The sequence below is a fragment of the Strix aluco genome, chromosome Z (genome assembly GCF_031877795.1).
Source record: "Strix aluco isolate bStrAlu1 chromosome Z, bStrAlu1.hap1, whole genome shotgun sequence".
NCBI lineage: Eukaryota > Metazoa > Chordata > Aves > Strigiformes > Strigidae > Strix > Strix aluco.
Window position 1 is genome coordinate 6,657,471 of NC_133971.1, and position 27,290 is coordinate 6,684,760.

Genomic DNA, 27,290 nt, shown 5'->3' on the forward strand with positions numbered 1-27,290 from the left:
TGGTTCTCACATTAGAGTTTCAAATGAACCTGACTGACATTTCTTAACCTGTTTACATTTCAGCCTGACTGAGTTAATTGTGAAAAACTTTCTAAACATTGCATTCCATGAATTTATTACGGCAGGAATGAGCTTATCACTCCTGTACACAGACACTACATTGACTCACTGATATACCAGTGATTACAGCGCTTTGTCACACCATGCAAGGCTCTGCAAGTTCTCTCCAATAGTTTTAAATAAATACACTTAATGAATAAAACAGTGACATGTCAACATGAAATCTCAAATACATCTTTTTTTAAAAGGGGTAACTGTGGTATAAACTTTATACCCCCTCTGGACCATGGAAGGTTATGGTATCATTTTCAGTGGAATCCAAATTTCATTTGGTTAAACTTTTACGAGAAAGAATTACTTGTGTGAGACAGTAATACCGATGTCTATGTGTAACCCTCTGAGAATGCCAAATTCCAGGACAAATCTGGTTTTGCTACCTGAATCACTGGTGGTGGCAAACCACATTTTAAATAAACCTTGCATTAGGACTTTAAAAATGCGAACCGCAAGCAATAAATTAAACAAATGCAGAGAGATGATCCCCAGGGGATTCCTGGCACACCACAGGCTCTGAGTGCTTTTAACGGGGTGGAAGGTTATCAAAAGAAAGACAAGTCCATACAGTATTGGACTATAATGTGAAGAGCTATCTTTTCAAATAAATGATACATACCTATGAAGACTTTAAAAACCTTTTGAAGGCACAGAAAGAGATGAGAGTATGAAAATAAAAAAACCCCACCTCTATCATTAACAAGCAAAAAATATGCAGCTGCTTCTACCCACAATTACACGCGTGACTAACTTTAATCAGACCCTTAACTCAAGAACAAACACTGAGCATGAGGACTGTAACAATCATATTTAAAGTAAAAATTACATTCTCTCTTTGGTCTCTTCTGATGGAGCAAGTGATGGCAATGCAGGTGGCACAAGACAGCCCCTGGCAACTACTGGCACTTCCAAATACCCAGTCAGCAATCTGAATATGGTTTTGTACTTCATATGGAGGTTTCTGAGGGCTCCTAGATATACGCTCAACACTTTGAGCTCTCTGAAAAAAAACAAATTCAAAAAAATAAGATTTAAATTACTGGTGGCAAAGATCCTAGCAAATTCCATGGGGCTATGACTGCATCTCAATATTTCAGAAAAACCTAACATACTGAAATTAAGGAAAAGCATCTCTTTCCTTCAATTTAAATGTAGGCCTGATTCTGACAGTGACTCAGTTTTATCAAGCAAGCAAGAACTATCAAGCCAGCAAAAGTCAAATTTCAATTAAAAAAAAAAAATCAAAATCAGCTACATCAAATGTACAAAACTAGACTTATACATATGAAACTGAAATTTCTGACATGAAGAATAACTAATAAGTCTGAGTCACTGTGCTTGGTGTAAACATGCATCTCTTTATAGAAAAGGCAAGCAAATTATACCTGTTATTTATCAGTCAACTGAATTAAAAGTATTTCTTAACACTTGCTTGACAGAATTGTGAAGTATTTTCTCTGTAATAACATTTTTTTGGTTGTTTCTACTCCCATTCTCATGAGAATCCAGCATATTTGCATCCATAATAAGGTTTTTCCTGTATTTAATATGCTTTCCCCCAAACCACTTCTGTAATTTACACATCCTCACCGTATGTACACATTCAATAGCAAAGAAATTATGAACACTACACAGCAACCAGAATGGATTACATTTTGAAACATACAGAATAACTTAAAGAAATTTTGAGTCTTGTGCCGTAAAGCCTTCCTCCTACGAAACCCATGTGTGAATGAGGACCATAAAACTAGATTCTTTATCAGGAAGAATAAGACAGACAGAAAAAAAGGTTTTGCTTTCCTTACCTCTTTAAATAAAAATAATTCTGATAAGCCAAAGCAAGAAGAGATTTTTACATGTGAAAACAAAGTAATAGTTGCAAACCATACTAGAAAAGGAAGGGTTTTCCTGATTTACTTTTGTTTTAGTTATAGAGACTCCAGCACCGGTTGTGTTCCACTGTACTCTGGGACCACAGACTGTATAAACTACACAAAGTATTCTGTATTCAATGACTACGCTTAATTTATAAAATTATATAAAAAAAAAATTGTCATCTTCAGTAGGTACTTTCTTCTCTCAAATAGGTTCCAATACTTTTAAAGAGAAATTATTAAAGAAACATCCAGTTATGTATAGGATTCAGGCTGACAGGCCATACACTTAAGCCTCTATATTGAACGCATATTCTGTATAGCTAATAGTGTTATTATTCATATGCAGTCCCCTGAGAGATTTGGGTAATGCATCAATAAGCGAAATTTCTAACTGGGGATTGCTCTTATTAATTTTTCTCCTCTAAGTATGAAATGCAAATTGTGAAAAGTAGAATTTGCATCTTAACTTGACTTACGTATTATCTCTGCTTTGCACCTTAGGAAATTGCCAGATACTAAGTTATGTTTAAAGCTTCACCAATACCATCACACTTTACTGGAATCAGACTTCCTAATTCAATCATGTTTCAAACTGTAAGAACCATGCTTTGTCACATTTTAAAAATTTGTAAATTGAGAGCCATAGTTTGACTGTTATCAACTATAAGTAACATCTGTCTGCCTAAAGAATCATTTCCTTTCATTGGATATCTCAGATTTGAAAAACAACACGCTAGAGAGCTGGATTAACCTGAATCTTGGCAGTTCACTGACCAACTAATTATTCTGAATTTCTACATTATCCTAAGGATATCCATCTTTACCTCAGCAAATAATTAAACAGTTTATTTAGCAAACCTTGTTCCACAAATCCTAGTTCAGTTCTTTGCTGATTTCATGTCTATACTACTTTCACTAAACAATATTATTCAAAGCACATTTCCAAGTTTCATTAAAAATGTTGATTTAGTCATTGAATAAATCATCACAGTAATACTAGATGTCTATATAGATAAATACAACTCCTTTCCTGCCACTGCACCCATACACAAAGCATGAGAAAGGCAGTACTCCTTTTGCTCTAATTTTTATGTTAAACAAGACTTTTATTTGCATTCTTCTCAGTATTCTTGGTCATATCTTAGAATATATTTTCATTCCAAAGGACTAGAGGATTGCTACAGAACTAGCCTCAACATCCATAAATCTAAAATATTTGCGGAAATAGAATCCTTTCATTTTTTTGTGACTCAATATTTACTTTAGATGCTCTTAAATTTAAGCATAAACAATACTTTCTTACCATACTTTAAAATCTTAGAAGAAATATATAAAAGTTAAGATATAATTCCTATTATGTGATAACGATGACTGTGTTGAAAAACACTGTATTTTCAAAAAACAATCTGAAAGCCAAAAAGAAAAGAAAAACCTGGATGCACTCCTTCAGTAAAGAGGTATTTTATCTTCTGATCTAGGATCTTGTATCAATCACTTACGATGCAACAATATAAAGATAGCATTATGCTCTTGATGTTTGGCTTGTAACTGCCCTTTCATTGCCTGGCAAATGTGAAACAAGCACTGATGATGTCAGCAAAACTTGCAAATGGAAAATAATTCTAAATAAGCTTTAGGTTGTTAAAGAAAGAACTGTGGGATACAATTTTATGTGATAGCACCTTAAAAGTATTTACATTATGAATAAAGAATCAAATCGTTCTGCAGGTTTGTGCAGGAGAGCTCAGAAATAAGGATTCATTCGTGCGTTTGCAAATGTGATCACAATCTGTCATTTGATCCTCCTGCCAAACAGAAAAGCATGTCATGCTTTCAAGGGCTGTACATCTTCCATATTTGTGATGGAGCATTTCCAAAGGTGAAGGAATTTAGAGGTTAACTTCCTCCCCACCACCCCAGCAGACGGGTGGTTTGCTTGGATTAGTAATTTTTTGCTAAGTGACACAATACTGGAAAACATTTTGGGCAGGACCCCAATGTACCATCAGCTTAAGATAAACCCTTTCGCACCGTGTAGGATCTAGCCTTCTGTCAGTACAAACTACTGAAAAGGCTTCATAAAAAGAAACATCTATATTTGTGAACTGGATTATGATACTAATTCTACATCTCCCTACTTCTGACAGGTTTAAGAGATGTGAATTAGCCAAGCAAATTGACTGAAAGCTTGATTAGCAGCTGGCAAAAGACTTAAGATGAAGTTCAAAACCAAAGAACTAAGCAGGGACACAGAAAAATAATCAGAAAAATATAAATTATTACAGTTTGAATTTTGTAATGTTCCAGGTAAATGGGGAGATTGAATATCTTCTTATCTAAACAAAGAATTAGCACTGCCACTGTATTTTTAACTAAAGAAAGGATTAAAAAACATATTCCAGTATCGAGAAATATCACATTTGATTTCTGAAATCAGCATGGGATCATAGAGCAACATGGATCTTTCATTGTCAGATGCATCTTCACAGTACTGGAAGGCATGTCACACACTAAGCAATGTTGTGACCTGTAGTGCAAAGCTGTTGTTTACAATACAGTTCATACCTACTCAATGAAAAAATATAAATAGATAGAACGGATGCTCCCTATGGTAAGCCTTAAAATATTACTAATTATGTTACAGCCAAGAAGAAGGGCCACTCTTCAGATCCAACTCTGACTTGAATCTATAAGCATATTAGAAATACTTTGCACAGTACGGAAAACATACTGTTCTGTTTTTTTCTAAAATTTGCCTTACTTAAAGGAATTAAAAGAAAAATATCAATATCCTCTAAGACCTTCCCCCGCACCCAAGACTCAGATGTTCATACACTGAGGATTACTCAGCCTAAGGCCTCAATATTCTCCTTTGCAATCATTTATCTCCGTAGGTCTTCCTTCCACAATCAATACTACAAAGAGTGAAATTGTATGTCAGGCAAATGCAGTCAGACTCTCAAAATCAAACTGACTACATACAATGGGGAAAGGGCATTGTTCATTGTAATATATTAGACTCTAAGAGGACAGAAGAGCAGTATTTGACATTTTTGAAGACTGTTCTAAAAAAATAAAACTTTTTAAACTAATTAAACAGGATTGTAAGTTTAAACATTCCTAGCTGGCATCAAGCCACAACCTTCTATGTTAAAATAAGATAATTCTCTTAACTGCCTTAAGCAGAAATCTTTGCTAATCATTTGCTACTTGTGTCCATCTCTCTTTAAGCAGATTATCCATTGGCTACTACAGATAAAAAGGGAAAATAAGTATCTTCAAATCTACCTTAGAATAGATCTTAAAAAAAATTTAGTTTTTGAAGAAAATACCACCAATTATATTGCAGCTATTGTGCACAACTAAGCACCTCCCAGATCATGTGAAGGTATTTCCAAAAATCAAGAGTGACATAAGAAGAGAAAGACTTTTACTGTGTTATAAATTCTGACCCCCCTTGTGTTTAAGATATGAATTCTTTTTTCTCACCGTTGATCTTATTTTCAAAAGAAATCTATTCTGGTCTATTGAAAATGTTATTGTGAATTAATTTCCACTGAAATTACAAAGACAGAATCACAGGATAGTGAGGTTGAAAGGGACCTGTGGAGATTGCCTAGACCAACCTCCCTCCTCAACCAGAGCAGGTTGTCCAGGACCACGCCCAGTAGGGTTTTGAATATTTTCACAGATGGAGACTCCACAACCTCTCTGGGCAACCTGTTCCTGTGTTTGAACACCCTCACTCTGAAAAAAAATACTCATAATTCTACTACTTTCTGTGACACAGCTGAAGCTGTCCATCTTAGCTTAACACTTGCTATAAATGCATCCTTCTTTGCTTGCAGAGTTATATGGTAACGTACAGAACATTGTTTTAGTACACTCCAATCTATTTGCTTAAAGTTATCCAAGCCAATTAATGAAAATAATTTTACAATTGTCACTTTAGAGGTGTATTAAAATCAATGTCATTGGACCTGACAATTTAATCATTCACATCTATTCAGACTTGGGTAAAATTACTGTAAATCACTATACAGAACGCAACACAACAGTACTCAGTCTGAAATATGAAACTGTACAAGAAAACACAAAAAAACCCAAACCACAAACCCTCTGACATCTGTAGATATAAAAACATTTCAATACATTTGAAAACCGCTTACTTTTCCTTGGCTGGCAGTTCTGTCTCATAAGTAGCCATCTTAGCTCCTGTCCCAGCAGGCTTTGCTGTCCTTTGTCTTCGCTTTCTTCTTGGAGCGGTATCAATGACATCTGGGCTACCGAGAAGGGAATCCTTCCGTTCTGGTGCTGCCAAAATGAAGAAGACCAAAGTTGAAAAGAACCTCATTGTGAAGTATTACAAGACAATTCTTAAAATATTTTTTGTTTACTAAAATCTCTATACTACTACAATGGGCTCAGACTTGACAGCAGCTGGTGTCAAAAGGGAAATTCAAAAAGACCAAATTTGAACTTGAAAGATAAGCTTCCCTCATCATCTTTTTGTAGTCAGTGGAGAGAAAGATGGGCAGTTATATACAGAAATATACTGGTGGTCTTCTCATTTCTCCCTGTAGACTCTACAGAAACTAGAGAGGTAGCCTATAGAGCCCAGTTTCACCTACCTGAAGTTAGTCTTTGTCACCTACAGAATAATTGAGTAAGATGTGCATGTGGCACAGGGAAAGGAGCTTGAGTGTTCTGTTTACTGCACAGCTTTGTTCAGACTCTTGGTCTGCAGTATGGACAGCAATACACACCCAGAACAAAAAAGAACTAAATAATTTTCAATATTCATTAGGATAAACCCTTGAGAGAAGCTTATTGCTGTGATCAAGCACTGTATTTTGTAATGTACTAGTGATTCCACAGACCTCCAGGCAATAAATCTTTACAGCTTCTGCTGGAGACTCCCTGAAGACAACAGGCAGAAAGACTGATGGACAGCCTGACGTCTGTTCAGCAAGGCAAGAAACCATCCACCTGGAGGAAACCCATGCATAAACAGCAGTAACACCAGCTTACTGCTCTACCTGGGAAACAGGTGGCCCTGGTTCAGACTAAACCTCTCACTACCTCTCAAAGTGACAAAGAGTAGCTGCAGTCTGAAAAGAAAACGGAGAATTCCTAACACCACAGAACCCAAAACTGGATAACTCATCTAGGTTTCCACCGACTTCTCTGCTGAAGGTAAGAAAAGGAGGCTCTGTCCAGGTTAATTTACCTACAATTTCAATTTCTATCATTACTGCATAAACTACGATTTCACACCTGATTCACATTTATATTATCATGTAAATTCATAAAAGATTCATTACCTACATGTAAGAAACAATTGCCTCTCTGCTTTGACAATTATCTACTTGAAGCTCAAATGTCAAGATAACTGGACCTCTCCTTAAGCTAAAACTCTCCCTTCCCTTGCTATTAATGCACTCAGAAGATATGTAGACATTTTTATTCCAGCTATCAACATCCTGCAACACACTTTTATTTGGTATGCCTGCTTTAAAAATAAAATCTTTAATTACTTTGTATTTCCAAGATAATGATATACAGAACAGCACACACTTCAACTGAAATATATTAAATAATAATGTGGTGACTGAAGCTTATACTAGTATGGTAGCTTCCCTGATTATTACTTTCTGTGTGTTTTAGGAAGGTTTAATCTTCACATGGATGAAAGACACCATAATTTGAGATGCAATACCAAAGGGCTTCACAGAAAGTAAATAATGGGTCCTATTTCTTCATTCCTTTCACAGTTGTTATCCACGTCTACTGAAAATGAAACAGGAAGAGAATATGGAACCCACAGGTAACATTTTCATTGTTTCTCAAAAAAAAATGTGTTTCTGAGCAACAACACTGCTAAATAAAACATGTAAATAGAGGCTCCCTAGGGCCAGTGCAACCACTGCTTACAATGAAGCATATGCTTAAATATCAGAACCTCTTAGCTTTTACCAGCATGCACTATAATACTTAACAGACATACGGCTCTTTGTAGGCTGACAACAGGTATTAGTTGACATATTTCCAAGGCACGAGCTAATTAGCAAGTTTCAAAGTCCAGTATGGACAAGATACATTGCCTATAATAAATGCTGAAAAGGGTTAAATTACAGCCTAATTCTCCACACTAAACTTTAACTAGCTGTGCATACTTTTTCAGTGCTAAATGTTGAAAATATGTTTGTGATTTTTAGTTACTATTTACTGGCACCATGTTCAGGGAAGCATATCTAACATTTAAATGAATACTATTTTATGTATTCCAACATCACTTCCTAAAGTCGGCCCCTTCTTAATTAATACACATAAAATAGTTTACTGTCAAGAACCAAACAAACTTGAACAATTTTACTATCATAGCTCTTATTCTTCCTTGTTGCTGTTCTCCTCCCACACTCTGCTTTTGCCAAAAAGTAGATCCAGAGGTTAGTCACATATACAAAACCTACATAATGCTGATGTTAAATAAATAATGTCTCTGTGCTTTTACTTGTGTAATATGCAACAGTGCTCATGGCCCTCAAGCTCAGCATTGTTTACTGTTTAGACACAAATCCTGTTTGTCTTCTACAACAGTCCTGCTGGTGCTCGAGTGAGAAAAACGGAAGAGAAATGTTCATCTTTGCAGCATACTGCATTTGTGCTAATTTCAGGCTGGAAAGGGTCTCAGTTTTCTACTAAACATCTCAATCTAATCTTTCCCATGAAAACAAATTTTGCTTCTATGACCTATTAAAACCAAGCAGAATAAAAAATATTGACCTAAGTGGTTCAAGTAAACCTCTGCAATCAAGCTGACAATTTTTATTGTGAGAATGTTTCTTTTAATAATACCAAGGAGAAGGCTTCTAATTCAGACAGCCTAGAATGCAATCTTATGAATAGTAGTAGAGTGGCTCATAGATAATGGTTGATCACCATAGGCTTCTTTTTTTTTTTCTTTTCCTTTTTTTGTTTGTTTACTTGTTTCTTTTAAGTCAAACTACCTCTTAGGTTACCACTGCTAATGAAAACACAGCATACACTTGAAGCTCAAAGTATGATGCATCACCGTAAGACTTTAAACACAAACTCACTACAGCTGCCCAAAAATAATTCCCATTAATGAATTCATTTATAGTACTTGACTAAAAGCCAAAGAAAGCTGCAGCAAAATATTATTCATTGCTCGACACAAAATAATTTGGAAATATTAGAGACAGTCTTCAACACAAACCTAGTTTTTCATTCTGAAAATCTTTTCTGTCTAAATTTCATCACCATTTTATGGAAGTAAAGTTCCTTGACTTCTCATGAAATTAAATATCTTACTTTGATATCATGTAATACAAGATGAATGACTGTTATACATTTGAGAAGAACAGTACCAATTTAAATACAGAGAAGAGTATTGTTTGATGAAAGTCAGTTAATTAAAAAACCTAAACCAACAAATGTTGATCAAGAAAAGGAAATGTTCCCAATACATAACATACCTTCTGCAGGTGAAAAACTGCAAGAAACAATACTGATAAGAGAGCAAGAAAAAGAATCATTGTTCAAGTACTAAAGTGCTAAGGAGATTAAAGACTTTAAATAAAAACACTTGATGTATTTTTTTATTGTTTGTTTTGAAAAGTGATATTATTTGGTGGGCAGAGGGAGTTTTCAAGTAAGAAAGGATATTCCAGAAAATAATTTAAACTGAAAACTAAAAATAGCTTTCACTGATTTCGTAGAGTCAGGATGAAATTAAATCAATACAGACCCATAATTTTGGGGGCCTGGAAACAGAAGATGCCTTTACTCTAATACTGAAAAATGCCAGGACCCATTGTCAAGACATTTGCATCCATGCAGAACAGCACTGCCTCTTCCACGCTCTCTGCTGGGAACAGTCTCTGGCAGGCCAGGCTCTGCCTGGGGAACAGCCTGGTTGAGCTAGTACAGAGCAAAATCATTGCAGGAATGTACTAGCAATGAAAGGGGGCAGACAACTTTACTCAACTGCCAGCATTGAGGCCGCATCCTGGCATTGTTTAGCGTCATGATCTTTGGAAACTACAGGCATTTTAAAATTAATTTCTGTAGTTTGGTTAAAGAATGGCAGTCCAGTTATATTTTAAAATAGACTTTTGCATTACTTTATTTTGATATATAGAAGTCAATTACTTAAAAGTAATTACCTTCCAATCTATTATATCTACTTTTCGGTCTGAAAAAACACCACGCCCACCTTCTTTCTCTGTATAGCATCACCTGTAATGAAAATTCTACAGCTCTAACTTGTCTAATTGCTAACGACAGTGCTGTATTCACTGACACAACAGAGTCCAGCTCCTGTCAGCACAAGTTCTATTCTCAATAAACAACTAAAACCAGTACTAAAAGCTTAGCTTTGCCATAAGAAAAAATACAGGGTGCAAAGCAAGCAGAAAATGAGTACAAGCATTCCAAATTTGAGCAATCTGTTTGCCCATAATGACCTAACTTCACACAGATTGAAAACATACTCTCAATGTCCAAATTCCTGAAAGGTGGACTGCAAGCAAGACTGCAAGTCCTAGTTGATGAGATTTTACATATAGGAAACGCAGTCTCAGACATAATCACGTCTTTTCACCTTGTTAGCATATATTTAAGATGTAACAAAGGATGCCCAAACTTGAACATGTCTGTTTAATTCATTCCTATCATTAAAAACATTTGGTAGGGCTGCCGCACTTGCTTAGCTAAACTGTCCTGTGTAGGTCCAGATTAAAGCCATGTACTCTAATAGTATTTTGCAAATGATCTATCGCTGACTTTTAATGCAATATGGGTGAAAGCAGAACCTGGACCTTGCTATTTATAGCTGAAAGATTACATCAGTGTTATCATTTGTTTGTATTTCTATCCTATTGGTAACTAGCCACAAGTGTACCATGTGTTTTTTGTTATCTTAAATACTGATCATTTGTTTCCCTTGATAAAATATTTTTTTCTCTCTCAATGTTTGTATTCCTCAGCGTGCTGAGCTACATTAGAATGGGATGTGTCCTTTGCAAATATAGCCCTACAGCCACAGACCCCAGGGGATTAGTCCCACTGCTTATAATGCATGGGATTCATTCTAGGTTAACCAGTCACTCCACAAAAGGAAACACTGCAAAGGAAAACATATTTGAACACTGTACTGCTATCAGATTTACATCAATGAATTATCAGGACATAACATGATAATTTTAAAACCAATCATCAGTGTCTAACAGATTCAAGGAACACTCACATTTCTGGCATGTACCACCAAGTAGAATGTATTTAGCATTGTAAACTTGCTTTCCTCACAATAAAGGATTTGCAGTTATTTAAAAAAAAAAAAAGCTTTATTTGTTTTTGGATCAGATTAGAACACGGAAGATTTATAAAGGACAGAGGCATTTATCCTCAAGAAAAGGACTAGCCTTTATTTAAAATGATCTCCTATCCTGGAAATTTTATCAACAGCAGCACAAAAGTCTGTCAATTTTAGTTTCTGTTCTGAATGAAAATTTACCTGATTCCTTTTTGTCAGAGTAGTAAGGACTTACAAAAATTTGTTCGGATTTTCAGATATTAATGCTGTCATAGATCCCCTAAATTCCTCCCAGAGCACCCCTGCTAACAGAACACAATTTCCTGGTTGAATTCTGCTTAGGTCCAGGCAGAATATGTTGCTCCATAGTATTACTCAACTGAACTTCCAAGTTCTGCTGTCTCTCTTTAATGAAGCTGATGATTTAGCTTCAAGTCAGTCCCTTCCTCAAATACCTTGACATTTTCTCTCGGATGGTTTATTTGGGAAACAATCAGGCTGCACATACAATGAGGCTCCTGCTTCTGCCCTTGCACAGCACTGATATCAGATAAACTAGACTGAAAGAGGACAAAGTGGTCACAAAACAACCACCTAAAGAGCACCAGAACTGCCTGTGACAGCTGCTCCATGAGCTACCAAAGAAAAAAAAAAGGGCGGGGGAACAGAACTCATCACTTTAATCCTTGACTATAGCATAACTTCAGTAATTGTGTGGTTTCTCAATTTTAGCCTAATTCCTAAGGGATCAACCATAGCTGACAATAATTAGCATCTCTTTGACATTCTCAGAAGAGAGTCTCCTAAATGAATGGGTATGGAAATGAACGTGTCTCACTGATGTAGGCAATTCCTGCAAAGTAGGATTAAGTCATTCTTGACAGGCAGTTTAGGAAACACCGCTTCTACCTACGCTGAAGTTATCCTGTATAGACACATTCTGGCCGTAATCAGGCATTTTTCATAAGAAATAGATCCATTTAGATCACTCAGAGATCCAAAATTAAACATCGGTATTTACAGTTCACACATATGCTTCAGTGAAAGTCACAGGAATATGTCAATATATTAATTTTAGGAAAACAGTAAGAACTACTCTCAATTCCCTTTGTTCTGTTTTACTTTATATTTCATTCTTTGTATAAATTTGGGTTAACTGTACCATAATTCCCTGGGGCCTAAAGGCAGTTGAGACTGCAGTTCTATAAATTCTCTGTCAGTTAGTTATTAACATTTATTTTTATAAATAGTAACTCCATTCAAAGTGTTTATGAAGACACATTTTAAAACAATCCCAGCAAAAAGTTTAGAACTAGAAATTTATAAATTGTATCTAGTTCAGTAAGGAAGTTTACATTTCACCCTGCTAGACTGTAATATCACTGACAAAGCGTCCTAAGTCAACATGTAGACTTGTGTATTTGCAAAGACTATTCTTTTCCTGATGTCATCCTTTTCCAAAAGCTTTTACAACACAATTATTTTCTTTAATCTAAAAAGCTTATTTCGAACCTGCAGGGAAACTTATCAAGGTATAATAAAAATCTGGTTGACATACGGTTTCCTTCTCAATGCTTATCTATTGGAGACAACTCAGGTGCTCATCTGTTACCAGTTCACATAGTCTTGAAACTAGATGGCAAAAAACCAGGGTAAATTTGACAACCAAATAATGAGTTTGGTCAGGAAGCATGAAAAAGTCTCTTTTCATATATCAAAATATCAGAAAGGGAAAAAAAAATGCATTTTTACAAATATCTGCAGAGACTCTGAAGGAGCTCATTAATTTTAGTCATCAAACCCATGATCTCTAATAGAAATTCCTCTTTTAAAAATACTTTCATATGGGATGTTTCAATGAACCATATGTACTTCATCAGATGAGATACTAATTTTCAATAATCTACAATAACGTGTGTTGCTAAAAATTAGTAATATCATAATTCTAAGAAAGTCACTGGTTATAAACATTGTCAGTAATTTATCAGTAATCCAGCAATCTTGAAAATCCTCACAGTATACAGCTGCATACTATATATTCGTAGTGTCTACAGCCTCTAAAAATTAGTACCTGCCTTACAGTACAAACAGAAAGCTTTATAATGTGCTCAAATCTTTCCTGGCGTATGTCAGGTAGAGGCTCCATTATGAAGCGGTGAAAGCTAAGAGATTGCAACTTTGATATCTGAAACCTATTAACAATTAAAGTAGCTTTCCCTGCTTTATTTTTTATGGGTGTTTGACACAAGCAGCAGTGACGCTTGGCGACTCAGACGCTGTGGTGGTTTGTGACTAGCCAAAGGCTAGCTGGTGATGAGGCTGCTCAGCAACAACATGCTCCAGCTTTCCAGTGATCCACTGAAAGTCCACGTTTATTACATGCAGTTTTAGCAATCCTTTTACATCTCTGACCCTCAAACTTTTTTGAAACTCAATATAAACGCTGCCCAATAAGGCTAATTTTCGTGTACCACGGTTGGATTCGTTGTTGTCTAGCACACCAGTACATCCGAGTTCAGGCAAGAGCATTAAAAAAGTCGCCTGAAAAGGTTTCGATGACCTAACTGTCCCGGGTGTGACTGTTTGCTGGAGTCATTCTCTGGACTCCCTTGATGTCTTATTTGGATCATCTGTACCACCCAGGGTGGAGGTAGGAGGCTTCTGAACAGTGTCCCCAGGAGACATTAAACAGCATGCAGGTCAAGTAAACAAAACAACAAAACAGACGGATGGAAGAATTAAAAACATGAAACTAAGAAAAGCTTTGGAAAAAATTTCTGGGCTGTGATCTTTCAATTCAATGTGAGGCAGTGAAGTCCAAAGTCACTTCTCACCAGGCATGTAAAACATATACCTTATGCTTGGAATTCCAACTGGCATCATTTGCTCTAGGAAATTTTTCTGGTGTCTACAACTTATGTTGCTAAACCTGCCCAGCTGATCCAGGCCCTGGCACTGACAATGGTGGGCTGCCAGATACCACCTCTAAGGTTACCCCAGATGTCAGACAATACTTATTATGCCTAACCCCTAGCTGTGTGGGTGCGGAGCCTGACATTTGAAAGCCAGTCCTAAAGAAGAGTTTGAATAATGGCAATTAGACTACTTACCAGTTTCAAATCAGTAAGAGATTATTTTGTTAGCCTTTACGTAAAATGGTCACCCGTAATTCTATTTAGAATGTGAAGATAAAGTAGCGTAGCTATTTATGAGCACTTGGAAACAGGGCTCCTGAATTAATACTAACAATAAGTCTCAAACCTCTCAGGTATGAATTTGTAAGAACTATAGCTACTCCTGTGCTAATTTCTTCACTCAAAATCACTATCTCTTAGATGGTGAAATATGTAACAGTGACTGAAAAGATCTGTAAACAATAAAGCCTTTTAACTTTTTTTATTTATTTTTTATTTCTTTGGATAAAGTGCTGGGTCGCCCTTGTTCTTGAATAGACTGTCTCCTGGAAATGCACATAAAAGCTAGCTGGTTTAGAAGAACATCATCTTCACACACATATTTTATTCACTAAGAACCCTGCAGGGATCATGAGGCCGGAGAGATCTGCCTCTGTGTACTGAAGGTAGTCTTAAAAAACAAGTGTGAGCTGCAGTCGGCCCATAACCTACCCACTGCCCTGAAGTTGCACCATAGTGCTTTGAAATAGCTGGAACTTATGCCATGAGAATGATTTCTTTCCCCATTAAACTATTTTTGAGGAAATCAATACAACTCAAGGGAAGCCACAGGCTGCAATAACTCTGGAAAATGTGTGTCTTCATAATGACGGCATTTTATGGTGGATAAATTACTAACCTCTACCAATAACTTTATTGTGTGGTATCTTGTAAGCTGCTCTAAGATTTTTTCAATTATATTATAAATTCCATATTTTGAGTATATATATTTCTACTTCAGGTTGAACAATTGTTTCAGGTGGAAAAACCTAATAAAAATCTATTTAAACAGGAACTTTGCCTGCCCGTATTTCACTCTATGTTAGTAAGGAAATACAATAATGTTTAAACAAATACTACATTAGATCAGAAGCTATTTTGCTACTTATACTATTTATATAGCTACATAAATATGTGGTCTTATCCATTTTCTTTGAGAAACAAAAAGATTTCAAGCTTTAAAATAATTTAAAAGTGACACAAGCACTATGTCCCTTCATAAAAGATGTGCAATTTTAACCCTGGAACACAAAACAGGTACATTAAAACTGTCCCTACATGTGAACATATGTAATATAATGATTGGATAGAGCCTAATCATTCATAATGTCATCATCAGATGAAAAATGTTGAGAAAGCATTAAATGAGTAAAAAGGAGGGAGCATCTCCTGCAGTTTATACAGTGGTGCTCCATCACTAACAATAGCACTGGGGTGGCACTAACAACAGCACTGTCGAGGGTGGCTGCTTACTCAGAAAGTGGCTAACATGCTTTTTACCTCTAGTTCCCCAATTTCACTTCTGACTATGGTGTGGTAACTAAAACTCACCGTTACTAGTGGCTGTTTTGCAGTTCATGTGAAATGATTTAATTTCATCCCGCTCCTCAGGCATATTTGTTTCTTGCAATATTCAAGACAGGCTGAGGTACCTAAGCATGGATAAAATCTTCTGCAATCTATAAGCAGAAGTGTAATAACTTCTTCTCCAACCCCACATTCTTCTGGCATCCCATACTACAAATAATTTTTTAAGGATCAGAGTTACTCAACACACAGGTTCCTGCACTGCATTCAGGGGCACCCAGGATCTCTTCCTGATCCTACCACTGACCTTGATGAATATCCATGCTTTGGTTCCTTGTGTGTAAACCATGAGTAATGTTTACTTGACTTTATAAAATATCTTGACACTGAGGAATGAAAAGGATCACACAAGCCAGGTCCAAAGGATAGAGGCACCTCTGTAAACATAAGAGCAGCTCTAAGAGGCATTATTATTCCTTCAGTCACCAATTAAGTGCACGTGCGTAGGGACTCTGGAGGGTGCAGAGGGCACAGAGGCTAATCCTCTGTGGAGGAGACTGTGAGTCTTGGGGGGGTTAGGCATGAGGAAAGGGGCAGCTTTGTGAAGCAAGGCTTAGTCACAAATGAGCTTGGGCTCTAACAGCCCAGGGAGTCACTCTGATGGCCAATATGATTCTTCAGCATGTGAAAGCTTATAAAGTGTTATTATAGTCTTTCAATATTGATAGAAAACAGTTGAAAGAATAAAGTCCAATTAGTACAATGAAACAGTACTACTGACATGATCAAAGGTCATGTCAATATTATAGACTGTGTAATTAAGAAAATAAATTTAGAGAGTCATGGATCAAAACTGTGGGGTTTTTGTTTTCTTTTGGTTTTATCTTGGGTTTTTTTACATTTTTATTTTTATTTAAACCATTTAAAGACTAAACTACTAACCCAAAGTATTCAATGTCTTGAATATTGAGGTGAAAAACTTGCAAAATTATACATGACTCTAGGAGACATCCTCAGAAAAGCCCCTGCTTTGCTCCAGTATCCCCTGGGCTTCACTGATGATTACCAAAAATTCTGGGTGAAGCCCAAAAGAGTTAGTACTGCTTTCTTTTCCATCTATTTCCCTTTTCTCTTTCTGCCTTTAGCAAAATTTGAGACAAACTGAGTGTATTGTGGTGACTGGTAAAAGGAGGTCATTGCCCAGAAAATGACTACACAAGGTCCTTGACTGAATTATAACAAAGTCTGAACCCCTTTCTTCTGAAAGATTGTTTCATGAGAAGCTTGTGCCCTTTCCCAATAATCTTGATGCAGAAGGGATTTTTAGAATATTTATATTGTGTGTTTTGCATGTATATACCCTTTTTCCAAATTTAAGATGCTTTAGATCTTACATTTCTACTGTATTTTTTTTTTATTTTGTATAACCAGCTGATACACTTCCAAACTCTGACATGCACTTTCTTATGTTTGCTGTGAAAAAAGCAAGCTGAACTGAGGTCTCAAATGTCTTTTACTAGGAACAAAGTTCTATTTACACCGTTACCTTTCTGTACCCATTTATTTCTATTGAAATTAATACAAAACCTCCACTAAATAAAAGACATACCATGAATACTATCCACAAATTGCTGTTAGCTACCTGCTTTTTTCACAGAGTTTCTAAAAGGCTTTTCATGCTGTGAATTTAAAGACAGCATTTAAGATGTCATTATGGCATGTCTTTATATACAGCTGCCATTAAGGTCTTTATAATGGATTCAGAAATGATGAACATAGAAGGTGCATGTGTCTCAGTCAGACATGACATTAACGTTTTTATGGCAGATGCTCTGGCACAATTTCAATCAACATCACAGGATAATTTTGCTGTGGAAAATGCTACAGGTAATTTTGGTTACTCTAAGAGGTTCTGAGAATATATTTAAAGAAATTTAAAGATCTCAATAAGTACTTTGAGAGCAGCAATACATTAATATTTATTACAACGTTTACTGAGCAATGAACATGAAATCTGATCATGTACAAGACATTAATATATGACGAAGAAAAAATTATCAATCGGCATGTCTCAATTAGAATCAAGAGGCTGGTTTAATCTATAACAACTTCTATTTAGATGCTTTTAAACACATTGCAGTCCGTAAGACACATACATATCACAATTTTAACTTTTATTCATCATTTATTATTCATTGTGAATGGATCATAAAACTTATGGTAGGAGTCAAGACTGATGTTTACATTCTGACCTGGGCTGGTTTTCCTCATCAGGTCCCTGAAGATCTGCAGGGCTCTCCTGATGTGGCTGGGCTGTACACATGTGCAAAGTTCACCACTAACAGACCACAGCTGAAGATGTAGTTAGAAAGGAGCTCAACTTCAGAAGATTTAACCTACATCATAAAACCATCTATGAAACACATTGTTATTGACAAGCTGGAAGATATTCAGGGAAATTTAAAAGGGTAATGGTGAAGTTGAGTGGCAAAAGACTATGGCAAATAGCCTGGCCCCAAGTTAATCAGACAATAGAAATGAACAGCCAGGATGCAAGATGAAGTAATTGTGTGGTGTGATGGTAAGAGTCACAGCCAGACTCGTTATACAGAACTGGCTTTGTTCCCCTGGGATCCACTAACTCTGGGATAGTCTTTCCATATGGCAAAAACTCCACTCCTCACTAAGAAAAAACAGGATCACGCCCTGAGCTTTGCTAATGTTCCATGTATCCTTCCCCAGCCAATGTCCCTACGAGTCACCAGGGCAAAGAGGCATCACGCAAATTCTTTATTAAAATGGGAATGACAGGCTTTTGATTACACAGATCACCAAATCCACTTGATAACACAAAACATGTTCAAGCCTAGGAAACTACTATTTTCTTCTGATAAAGAATCTTACTACTAAGCCTTTCTGATATTCAGAGTAGCCTTTTGCAGTGTTCAGCAGCCTGAGAAATTACTTAAGGGTAGAACACAGTTTGGACTGGCAAAGCTTCATGCGGTTCTTCTACCCCTCCATCAATGTGCAGAGGTTCCAAAAAAAAAAAAAAAATCAACAGGGAAGTCTATATATAGGGATAATTTATTGTTGCTTAATATTTTATGCAAGCTCAAAATATCTATACGGAAGAAGAAAATACTTTTCTATATTCTGTATTTTGTAATTTCATTACACTGGGAAATTCTCATGCACCTTTACCACCAAAAATTTATTTGCATTATTAAGGCCCTGTGGAGATTTTAACACTTCCTGACATTCCTCCAAAACAACAGTCACTGGAATGATAAGGTGGCTTCATTATAAAAAAATAATACAGTCTCCCTAAAAAAAGCTTAGAGAAAAATGGGATTTAAATATATAGGGTGTAAATACACACTCCCTTCCCCACCACAACACAGCTCAAGCCTAAACTACAGAAACAGAGTTTATCAGAATAGCAGTCCAGAAGATCACTGAAGGATGAGGGGCAACCCCCCCCCCGCCCCCCCCCCCCCCCCGCTTTACACAGGAAGAACACACAAATATGTGTGCAGATTATGCAATGTAAGTGCAAAGAAATGCATGGAGATTAATTAACTCTTCTATCTGCAAGAAAAAGTAACTTTGATCATCTGCAAAGTAAAAAAGGTGGGGAAGAGGCAGCAAGGCAGCACTGATCTTACGAGAGAATTGAGAAGGCATTCAAAAATGAATCCACCAAATGGCAATGGCAGATTAAAAACTTTTGCTTAACTAACAGTTCCAAAAACTGCTCCCACACTTTTAAAGAAATAGGAATAAATTACATATTCACTGCTTGAGGTTAAGAAAAAAAATCACTATGTTAGAACCAGCAGACAATTTAACAGACTGATTTAGACTGAATAGTTTTTCCTCTGGCACCTTGGTGCAGGGAGAATATGAAGGAATGATCACTGTGATATAAACCACATACTAACTTCTAGTGAGGAAATACTATAAAAACATGATGTCTTCAAAGAAAGAATGTTAGTGGGTTATTTCCAGCAAAATTTGCTGAAGATGCTAGAAAGCATGCACAATTTTATGACATTTTCTGAAGAACCAAGAGGAAAAAAAAGTGTTTCAGGCTACAAAACCTTACAGAATTCAGTTCACTAACAGTAAAATCAGACTAAGGTCACAGAATAAGGCTGATGTGTGGGATGACAGAAAGCCATAACAAGGTTCTATAAGCAAAAAATATTGTATCAATTGATATTTTTTACTCTTTCCAAGAAAAAAAGAAATGTACAACAGAGAATCTTGGTATCATATTTTCTCACATTACAGGCTACATCTTTCAAGTACTCCAGCTATCCTAAATAGTACTATATTTGACATCTTGATCCTTAGAAATAATAACGTTGATATTCTTTAATGCTAGAATTTTTGCCTTTAACTAATATTGTTGCTAACCACCATAATACTTGTCTAAAAAAATGTTTGAGAACCTGTAATTTTCTTTAACTGGAAAGGATTAATCATTATTATACTGATATAGCTGACAAAAAAAAAAAAAATAAAATCACACAGAGTTCCAAATCAGACATTTAAAAATATGTTTTCTTTTCTTGTCTGCTCAAGTTTAAGCAGGGAAGTCTTCACAGTACTGCCCTCAATCCCATGGTCGCTGGTACTGACTTATTTTGCAGCATACCTCCCAGGAAGCCCAGCTCTGATTAGACTGCTTGTGAAGGAGAGTAAAAATGTCAGAATAAATTTCAAAAGCAGAGAAAGATACATCTAATCTTTGCCCATGTATACCCAGTTGTGCACAACACCCTCTTTGTGGATCAACAGAAAACACATTAAAACATCCAGGATTGGGCACAAAATACTAATGTGAATAACGGCTGTTAAGATGACTAACACTTTTATTACATATTCAGAATTGAACACTTTGGCCAGAAACAGAGCCAGAATAAACCAAAGTAGCCTCTCTGGAAGTTAATGAAACTATAATGAATTACACCAATTGAGAATTCAGTGTATTATTCTGGGATAGCTTGCTGGTGAAATACACAAACAAAGCATGCTAATTGCATGCTGTGCATGAACACAGTCATTTTAAATTGTATTTCCTGAAAAAGTAACTGAATAATATCACTACCTGAGAAACACCTGGAATCCTTCTTGACCATTTTTCATCTAGTAAAAGCTGTACATAGTAATTTCATATTTTTTCTTTAAATTATACAAAAGGGCTTACAGTCAATTCCTCTTTTATTTCCTCACAAGCTCTGAATTAGCAAGGAAAAAAGCATCACCATGACTATTCTGTAAAATGTTCAGTTTTAACTCCTTAACACATCATACCTATATCCCAGAATATGAAAATCCATTTGATACAACCTTTTCCAACCTTGGAAAAGCCAGAGTTGTGTGGCAAGACCAGTTTGAGGAGGACATTCCCAGACGCTACAATGGGCTCCCAGCCCATGCAGCTAGCTGGTCCCTGGATTGCTGTTAGCCTGCACGGTCACATATCAAGGCAGCCATTTTGGAGACTCTTGTTTTGGTGGCATAAAAAGGGAAATGCTACGTACCTTCATGATTTACTCTCTGTAGTCTTTACTACAAAAATACATGTTCTTTTCTCTACAACTATTTTTATTAATAACAAGAACTGTGTTGATCTTGTTATCCAAGGATATCTAAGGAAAATAAAGCAACCCCCTCTTTACCAGAAACTCCATTCAGAATCTTTCCTACCATAAATCACTGCGCAAGCTCAGCGGTTCAAAATGCTGCCTTCTCCCAGAGAGGGATTTTAAAGTTCTTCAGATCCATGTACAACAAGGGGATGATTTATTCCGAGAGGCGGCCGCAAATTAAAGTGTCAGTGTGTTTCTGAATGGCAACAGCAGCAGCACGGATCCATCCTGAGTAATTGGGAGACACGGGCAGTTCAGCTGTGAGACACCAGACTGCTGGAAGGAAGGGCTTGTTTTTTGTTTTGCCTTCTAGTTTCCTACCCCAGATAGAGGATACAGATATATAGCACAGGTCACGGTTAATACACTGCCACCAAGATAAAAGTCAAGACTGACTGAACCGGTGGCTACTGTTAACAAATGTGATTTCACTTCTCTTCCGTACTGCAGTATTTTAGCAAGCCACAGTAAAGAGAAGAGGATGATGTGGTAAATAGCTTACACTCACCAAAAAGCAGTAACACTTCTTCCTGTCTGACATCCCATTTTGTAAAAAAAATAAAATACAGACTGATCTGTCCTTTCTTCCTACTACTTCTTGCTGCAGAAAGATGGAGCAGGACCGAGTGGAACACACACAGTTCCTTCCTTCAAGCTTGTAAGAGAGCTGCAAAATCCCTAACCTGTACCACAGATTTATTACCTTGTTTCCCACCAGAAGACAGGAACTTGGGTTTCCCCCTTGCCCTGCTAAGGCACGTCTCCCTGTGCCTACTCCTTTCCTTCCTGCTGAACAGAGACTTGCTGACAGTCTCCTGCCCAGGGGGAATTTACCAGAGTTCTTTTAAAGGCAACATTGCACTGTTCATGCAGAGAAAATTCTCCTCAGTAGGCCAGAGACAACTCTACTAGGGCTGTATCTTTAGAAAACTATTTAATGTATTTTAGCCATAAAATACAAACACCTCCTGAAAATGCCTGCTTCTCTGGATGCTCAGTACAGCTCTTCGATGTCTATACCACTTCAAAGAACAGAGGAACATTCACAGAGTTGGCGTTTCTCTGCACATAAAAGTAACTTCAATCCCCCAAATATCAGCCAAATCTCAAGCAAGGAATACGCTGAGGGATGATACACTACCTACAATGGGATGACTGTATTTCTTCTATCCTTAGTCATCCTGTCTTGGGGGATAAGCAGGGAAGCAATAAATCAGCTCCTCAGCTCTCCAGAGCTTAATGACTACTTCCTCAAAGGTCCAGCATGAGGTGGACAAGACCTTCCTCCTCTCAGGAGGCAGTGGGAATGATGATTTTTCCCAGAGTATGTATGATTTTCCACCTAGTATTTTCCTAGATTATCAAAATTTTATTATGCTTCAAATCTGATCAGGAAGTTCTTGGAAATTTAAACAGCTGTTGGTGTTCACATGCTTAGAAAGAATTTTTTTTTCACTAGGCAGCTCCTGAACCAAGTGTTGTAACCGAATAAAGAATAAACCATCAGTAAGCAGTTCAATAGCCTAGAAAGTAATATAATTCACTCACACAAGCGCAAAAATGAAAGGCAAATCACAGCTTTGACCTCGCTGATGTTTTCTGAAAATGACTGACATCAATCTCATGGTTCAAACAGTTTAAGGATAGCTTGAAAGCACTCATAGCCCCTAAAAATTCTCCAGTGAGAATCTTCTAATCCCTGCCCTGTTTCACAGGCAAGAGACTCCCGAAATGATAGGACTCATGATAGAGATCTGATTTTACCCTTGGTCCGATGTAGTCAATGCCATCAGCGTGCAATAATTGGGGTCAGCTCCCAGTGTAATGGCTAGCTGTGCAATCCCTTTCATTTCTTTCTCAAAAAAATCAGTTTAGGTGCAGGCAGGTGGGAAATCGAAGATCACATTTCCATAATTTATGACACACCTCCACCTCTGATCACAGGGAAAAGACAGATGTATTCATGTTGCCAGTTCCAAAAATCTTTATCAAGTCCTTGGTGGCCAAAAGCACTTTTTACATCACCCTAAAAGCAGTAAGCCTCAGCTGTTTCTTGGAAGTATAAACTAGAAATTCCAGAAGGAAAACAGCTCTGTTCCCCACTCCTGCGCACCCAGAGAGGATGTGTATTTTCTTCTGTATCTTGATGGGAACTTGTGCTTGTTTAATGATATGTTAATATTCTCAGAGCTTACAAACGGTTGACAGAACACATACTAAATTTCACTGGTTAATGATATGGTTTTAAACATGGGGGGGGACACACATAAAATACAACAAAGTAAAATAAAAATAAGGCACATCATACGAAAATGAATGACAGCACCGTATACTGACTGAAAATTCACTTAATCTAAAGTTCCATCTGCATTTCACATCTATCAAAAATTCCCAAGTTTCTCATCTTCTCTATAATTCAATGTCAGTAGAGCTGCTCTGTCACTGTGTGTCAGTTCAGCTTTCTACACGGGCTCAAAGTCTTAGCTATCAATATAAAAGCAACTGTAGCTATATTTGTCCAAAATGATTTGATTTCAACAGCCATAATTACCAAAAATCTAAGCAGATGTTTGCCCAATTTGCCATCACCCTTCCCCTGCCATTAAATCAAGAGCCAAAGGCATTCAACGAGCTCAGCCATAAAGTCACTTCTGTTCATGTGACTCTTTCTCAAAAACTGACCATTCATACCTTTTCGTCCTTTCTCCTCTATTTACCCCCAAATCTTTTGTCTTTCTTGCATGGAGGATACTCTTCAGTGTTATTCCTCCTGTTTGTGAGGTATGTGTTCTATCTCCTCTGACCCCCACAGCTGCATAGTTGCATTGCTTTGCAGTAAGCGAACTGGCCACTTCAGTACTATTCCTGAAAATCCACCACTGAGTTGTTACATGCTACTCTGACACATGCAAGACAAGAGTCTTAACTGATATGTCAGTAATAAATCACCACCCAGTTATCTGAGCATCTGACTCTAATAATTCAACCAGAGTCCTTAAGTCAGTGGTTAAGTTAGGTGCTGTATCCCCAAGATAACTCACCTTTTAACAGCATAAATTTCTTTTAAGGAACAGGGCTAAGCTCTACCAGTAGGAGTTTTCTTTTTAAAATCAAGGTAGGTGACAATATTTGAGTTGACCTTTTTGCTGAACAGAACCAAAATAAAATCAGATATAATTTACAAGCAGCTTCAACTGGAGAACAAGTATCAACATGTTTTTAATCTCCTGAATAAAGGCTCATTTCTCAAGGAGCAGCCAGACAAACAAGCAGCGCTGTTCTGTAGGGACGTTTATTAAGCACACCTTGCTACACAGTTTAAAACAAGCGAGCACTGGGAATTGTGACTCAGACTTGCTGTTGTCAAGTGAGGAAATCAGGGAAGTGAGTCTTCAGGCAGCCTACAATCAGTCTCAGTTAAAGCAAACTGCAAGTAAGTGACAGACTTTCACCAAGGAACAAGTAATGAACTGAATGCTCTTAAAGCTAATTTGAACCAAGGAGCAGTGTTTGAATAAGCTGTGCACAAGGATTCAACTTTGGATACAGATGAAAGCTGATGCCAAGCAATTAATGTGATGTTTCACAGCAAATCGAGAGGCAGGTGATTTTTGTCAAACGAAAGCCCTTGTTACTAAGCTTCATTTAGCACTAGGACTAAACATAAAATGAACTGTTACATGATGTGTTGCAATTACATGCAGTGAAAAGCAGCCAGGTAAAAACCATAGTGACTGGAGATCTACACACAATTCTCTTCAGCGATTTTGAGGGATTTCTTAAAAACAAATTGGCCAAGAAAATTATTTACTACCAAGTATCCTGTTCATATTGCACACCCATTTTTTTCTTTCCCATATCAATATGTTGTTTCTGGAAATCCCAACACAAAATGCTGCAAACCTTTCACATTTAAAAAACAGGCGTCAGTGGAAGCCAAGCACAAAGTATCTTAATTAGCAAAGGATATCCAGTAGTTCACAAAATGCAGCTGCCTTGGAAAAACAGCATTTCCGTGAGGTTTTTTTCAAGGTTGCCTGTGCGGTTCTCCCACTTTGAACACTCCTCCTTACTGCACACAATCTAGCAGTTTGATTCTCTGTCATATAATGCCATGTATGCTGTTTCAAACATGAAGGCATGTATTTTGCTACCCACTTCAGTTTATTCTCCTTAGCATACACTGATGAATGATGCAAGAAGTGAGTGTCTCACTTCTCACAGACAATTTTCAGTGTCCCAAGTCTTCTACTTTTTGCTGTGAGACATTACTTCCATGACTCCTGGGCCATGGGGCAACTTCAGGGAAGTGACTGAGTGTTTTTATAATGTGCTTTCTCTCTTCATCTCTTAAAGAACAAAGACAGAGCAGTGAAACTTTCACCTTCATCAAAATTCTGAGTCTTGTTTGATTTTAAGCATTGCATATAAAATATTTTGATGTGTTCAGCAGGAGTGATGAGCTACTACTGAAGCATATAGTTAATGATACTGTTCTGAAAACATACCAAGTTTTATGTGTAACTGAAGAAGTTAATATTTGGTGAGGCACAGTGAAGTAAACTACATTCAAGTAGGGAACAGACAACAGCTTTATGTTTTTGCATATTTTCTTTTAAATTACTTTAATGTCTTCAGCAAATGAGCTGCATTCACAAAACATGGAAATGGTAGAACAAAATTAATATAATCTTAAGCAACTGAGAGCGCCTGGAATGCCAACATTACCCTTATGCAAGAACTCCTGGAGGTTACAGACAGGTTAACCCCTTTGTTTCACATAGTGTTTCTCAACTCCTACTCCAAAGCCTTTCAATTGCCTGCGTGGTATGTTTCCCAGGAAAGGTCTTAAGGAAATTGCTGGCAATCAGATACTCATGACCTGACCCTTCTCTCCCAGGAACCTAAGTAATGAGTATCCTTGTGAGAATTCAACTCATGGCTATAGATTAAAGAGCTATTTTTTTCCTGACTGAGACAACAGCTCACGGTATGGCTGATCCCAAACAAGCACCGCTTTTGCCTTATTGGAGAGAGTTGCAGTTTGCAGGATCAGCAGATCAAAATCTAGGGACAGCACTGTATTAGCAGAAACAATAGTGTAGCCAGGTAAACAGACCTGGAAAATTCAAAGTCTCAGCTGCTGGAGCAGATCTGAACTTAGCAGCCAAAGCACCGCTGAGAGGTGTTCTCCTACAAGTTGAGTTTATTTCTCCATTTGAAACAAACAGGTTCCTTACAGAGACAAAATTGAATTTACTGCCATATATGGGTTAACTAAGGACAAGGCTGTAGGCAAAAGAAGGTGCATGGTGAGAGGAGAACAAGGAAAACAAATGTGGTGGCAGGTATACAAATTACACAAAATGCTCCTCTGATATGCAAAAAGGTGATGGTGAATACAAAGAAGTACTTTACCATCAGAAGCATATGTAACAGTGATTTGTGCAGTATCAGAAGTTTACTCTAGTAATTTACAGACCTCAGATCTGAGGAACAGAAGTTAAACCAACATAAAACGCTGGTGTTAAATGCAGCTTTATATTAAGTTCAGTCTGTCCTTATTTTCCTGCATTTTACATTTTTCCACCCAGTTCCTCCTCCCCAGCTCACCTTTACTGTTCTCAGTAAAGTGTCTCAGTGTCCACTCAGGCCACACTGAACACACTGAACTGAACACAAAAGCCCGCTCTGCAGAAGTTTGAGCATAAGAGATTTGAGATTTTTGGTCTTGCTTGAATTGGTTGCATGCAATAAATTTCCAATAAATTGACTGATTAATTAATGAAATAAGGGAAATTACTTTGGTCATTCTACAAAC

General features: G+C 37.0%; 1 protein-coding gene across 2 annotated transcripts in view; it reads right to left on the minus strand.

The window, feature by feature from the left end:
* Positions 1 to 27,290, minus strand: part of XRCC4 (X-ray repair cross complementing 4) — a 184,603-nt gene that overhangs the window by 56,616 nt on the left and 100,697 nt on the right. For both annotated transcript variants that reach the window (XM_074812162.1, XM_074812161.1), the window contains one exon: positions 6,161 to 6,305. In XM_074812162.1, the coding sequence (XP_074668263.1) occupies positions 6,161 to 6,305 (145 nt within the window). The remainder of the gene's footprint in view (positions 1 to 6,160; positions 6,306 to 27,290) is intronic.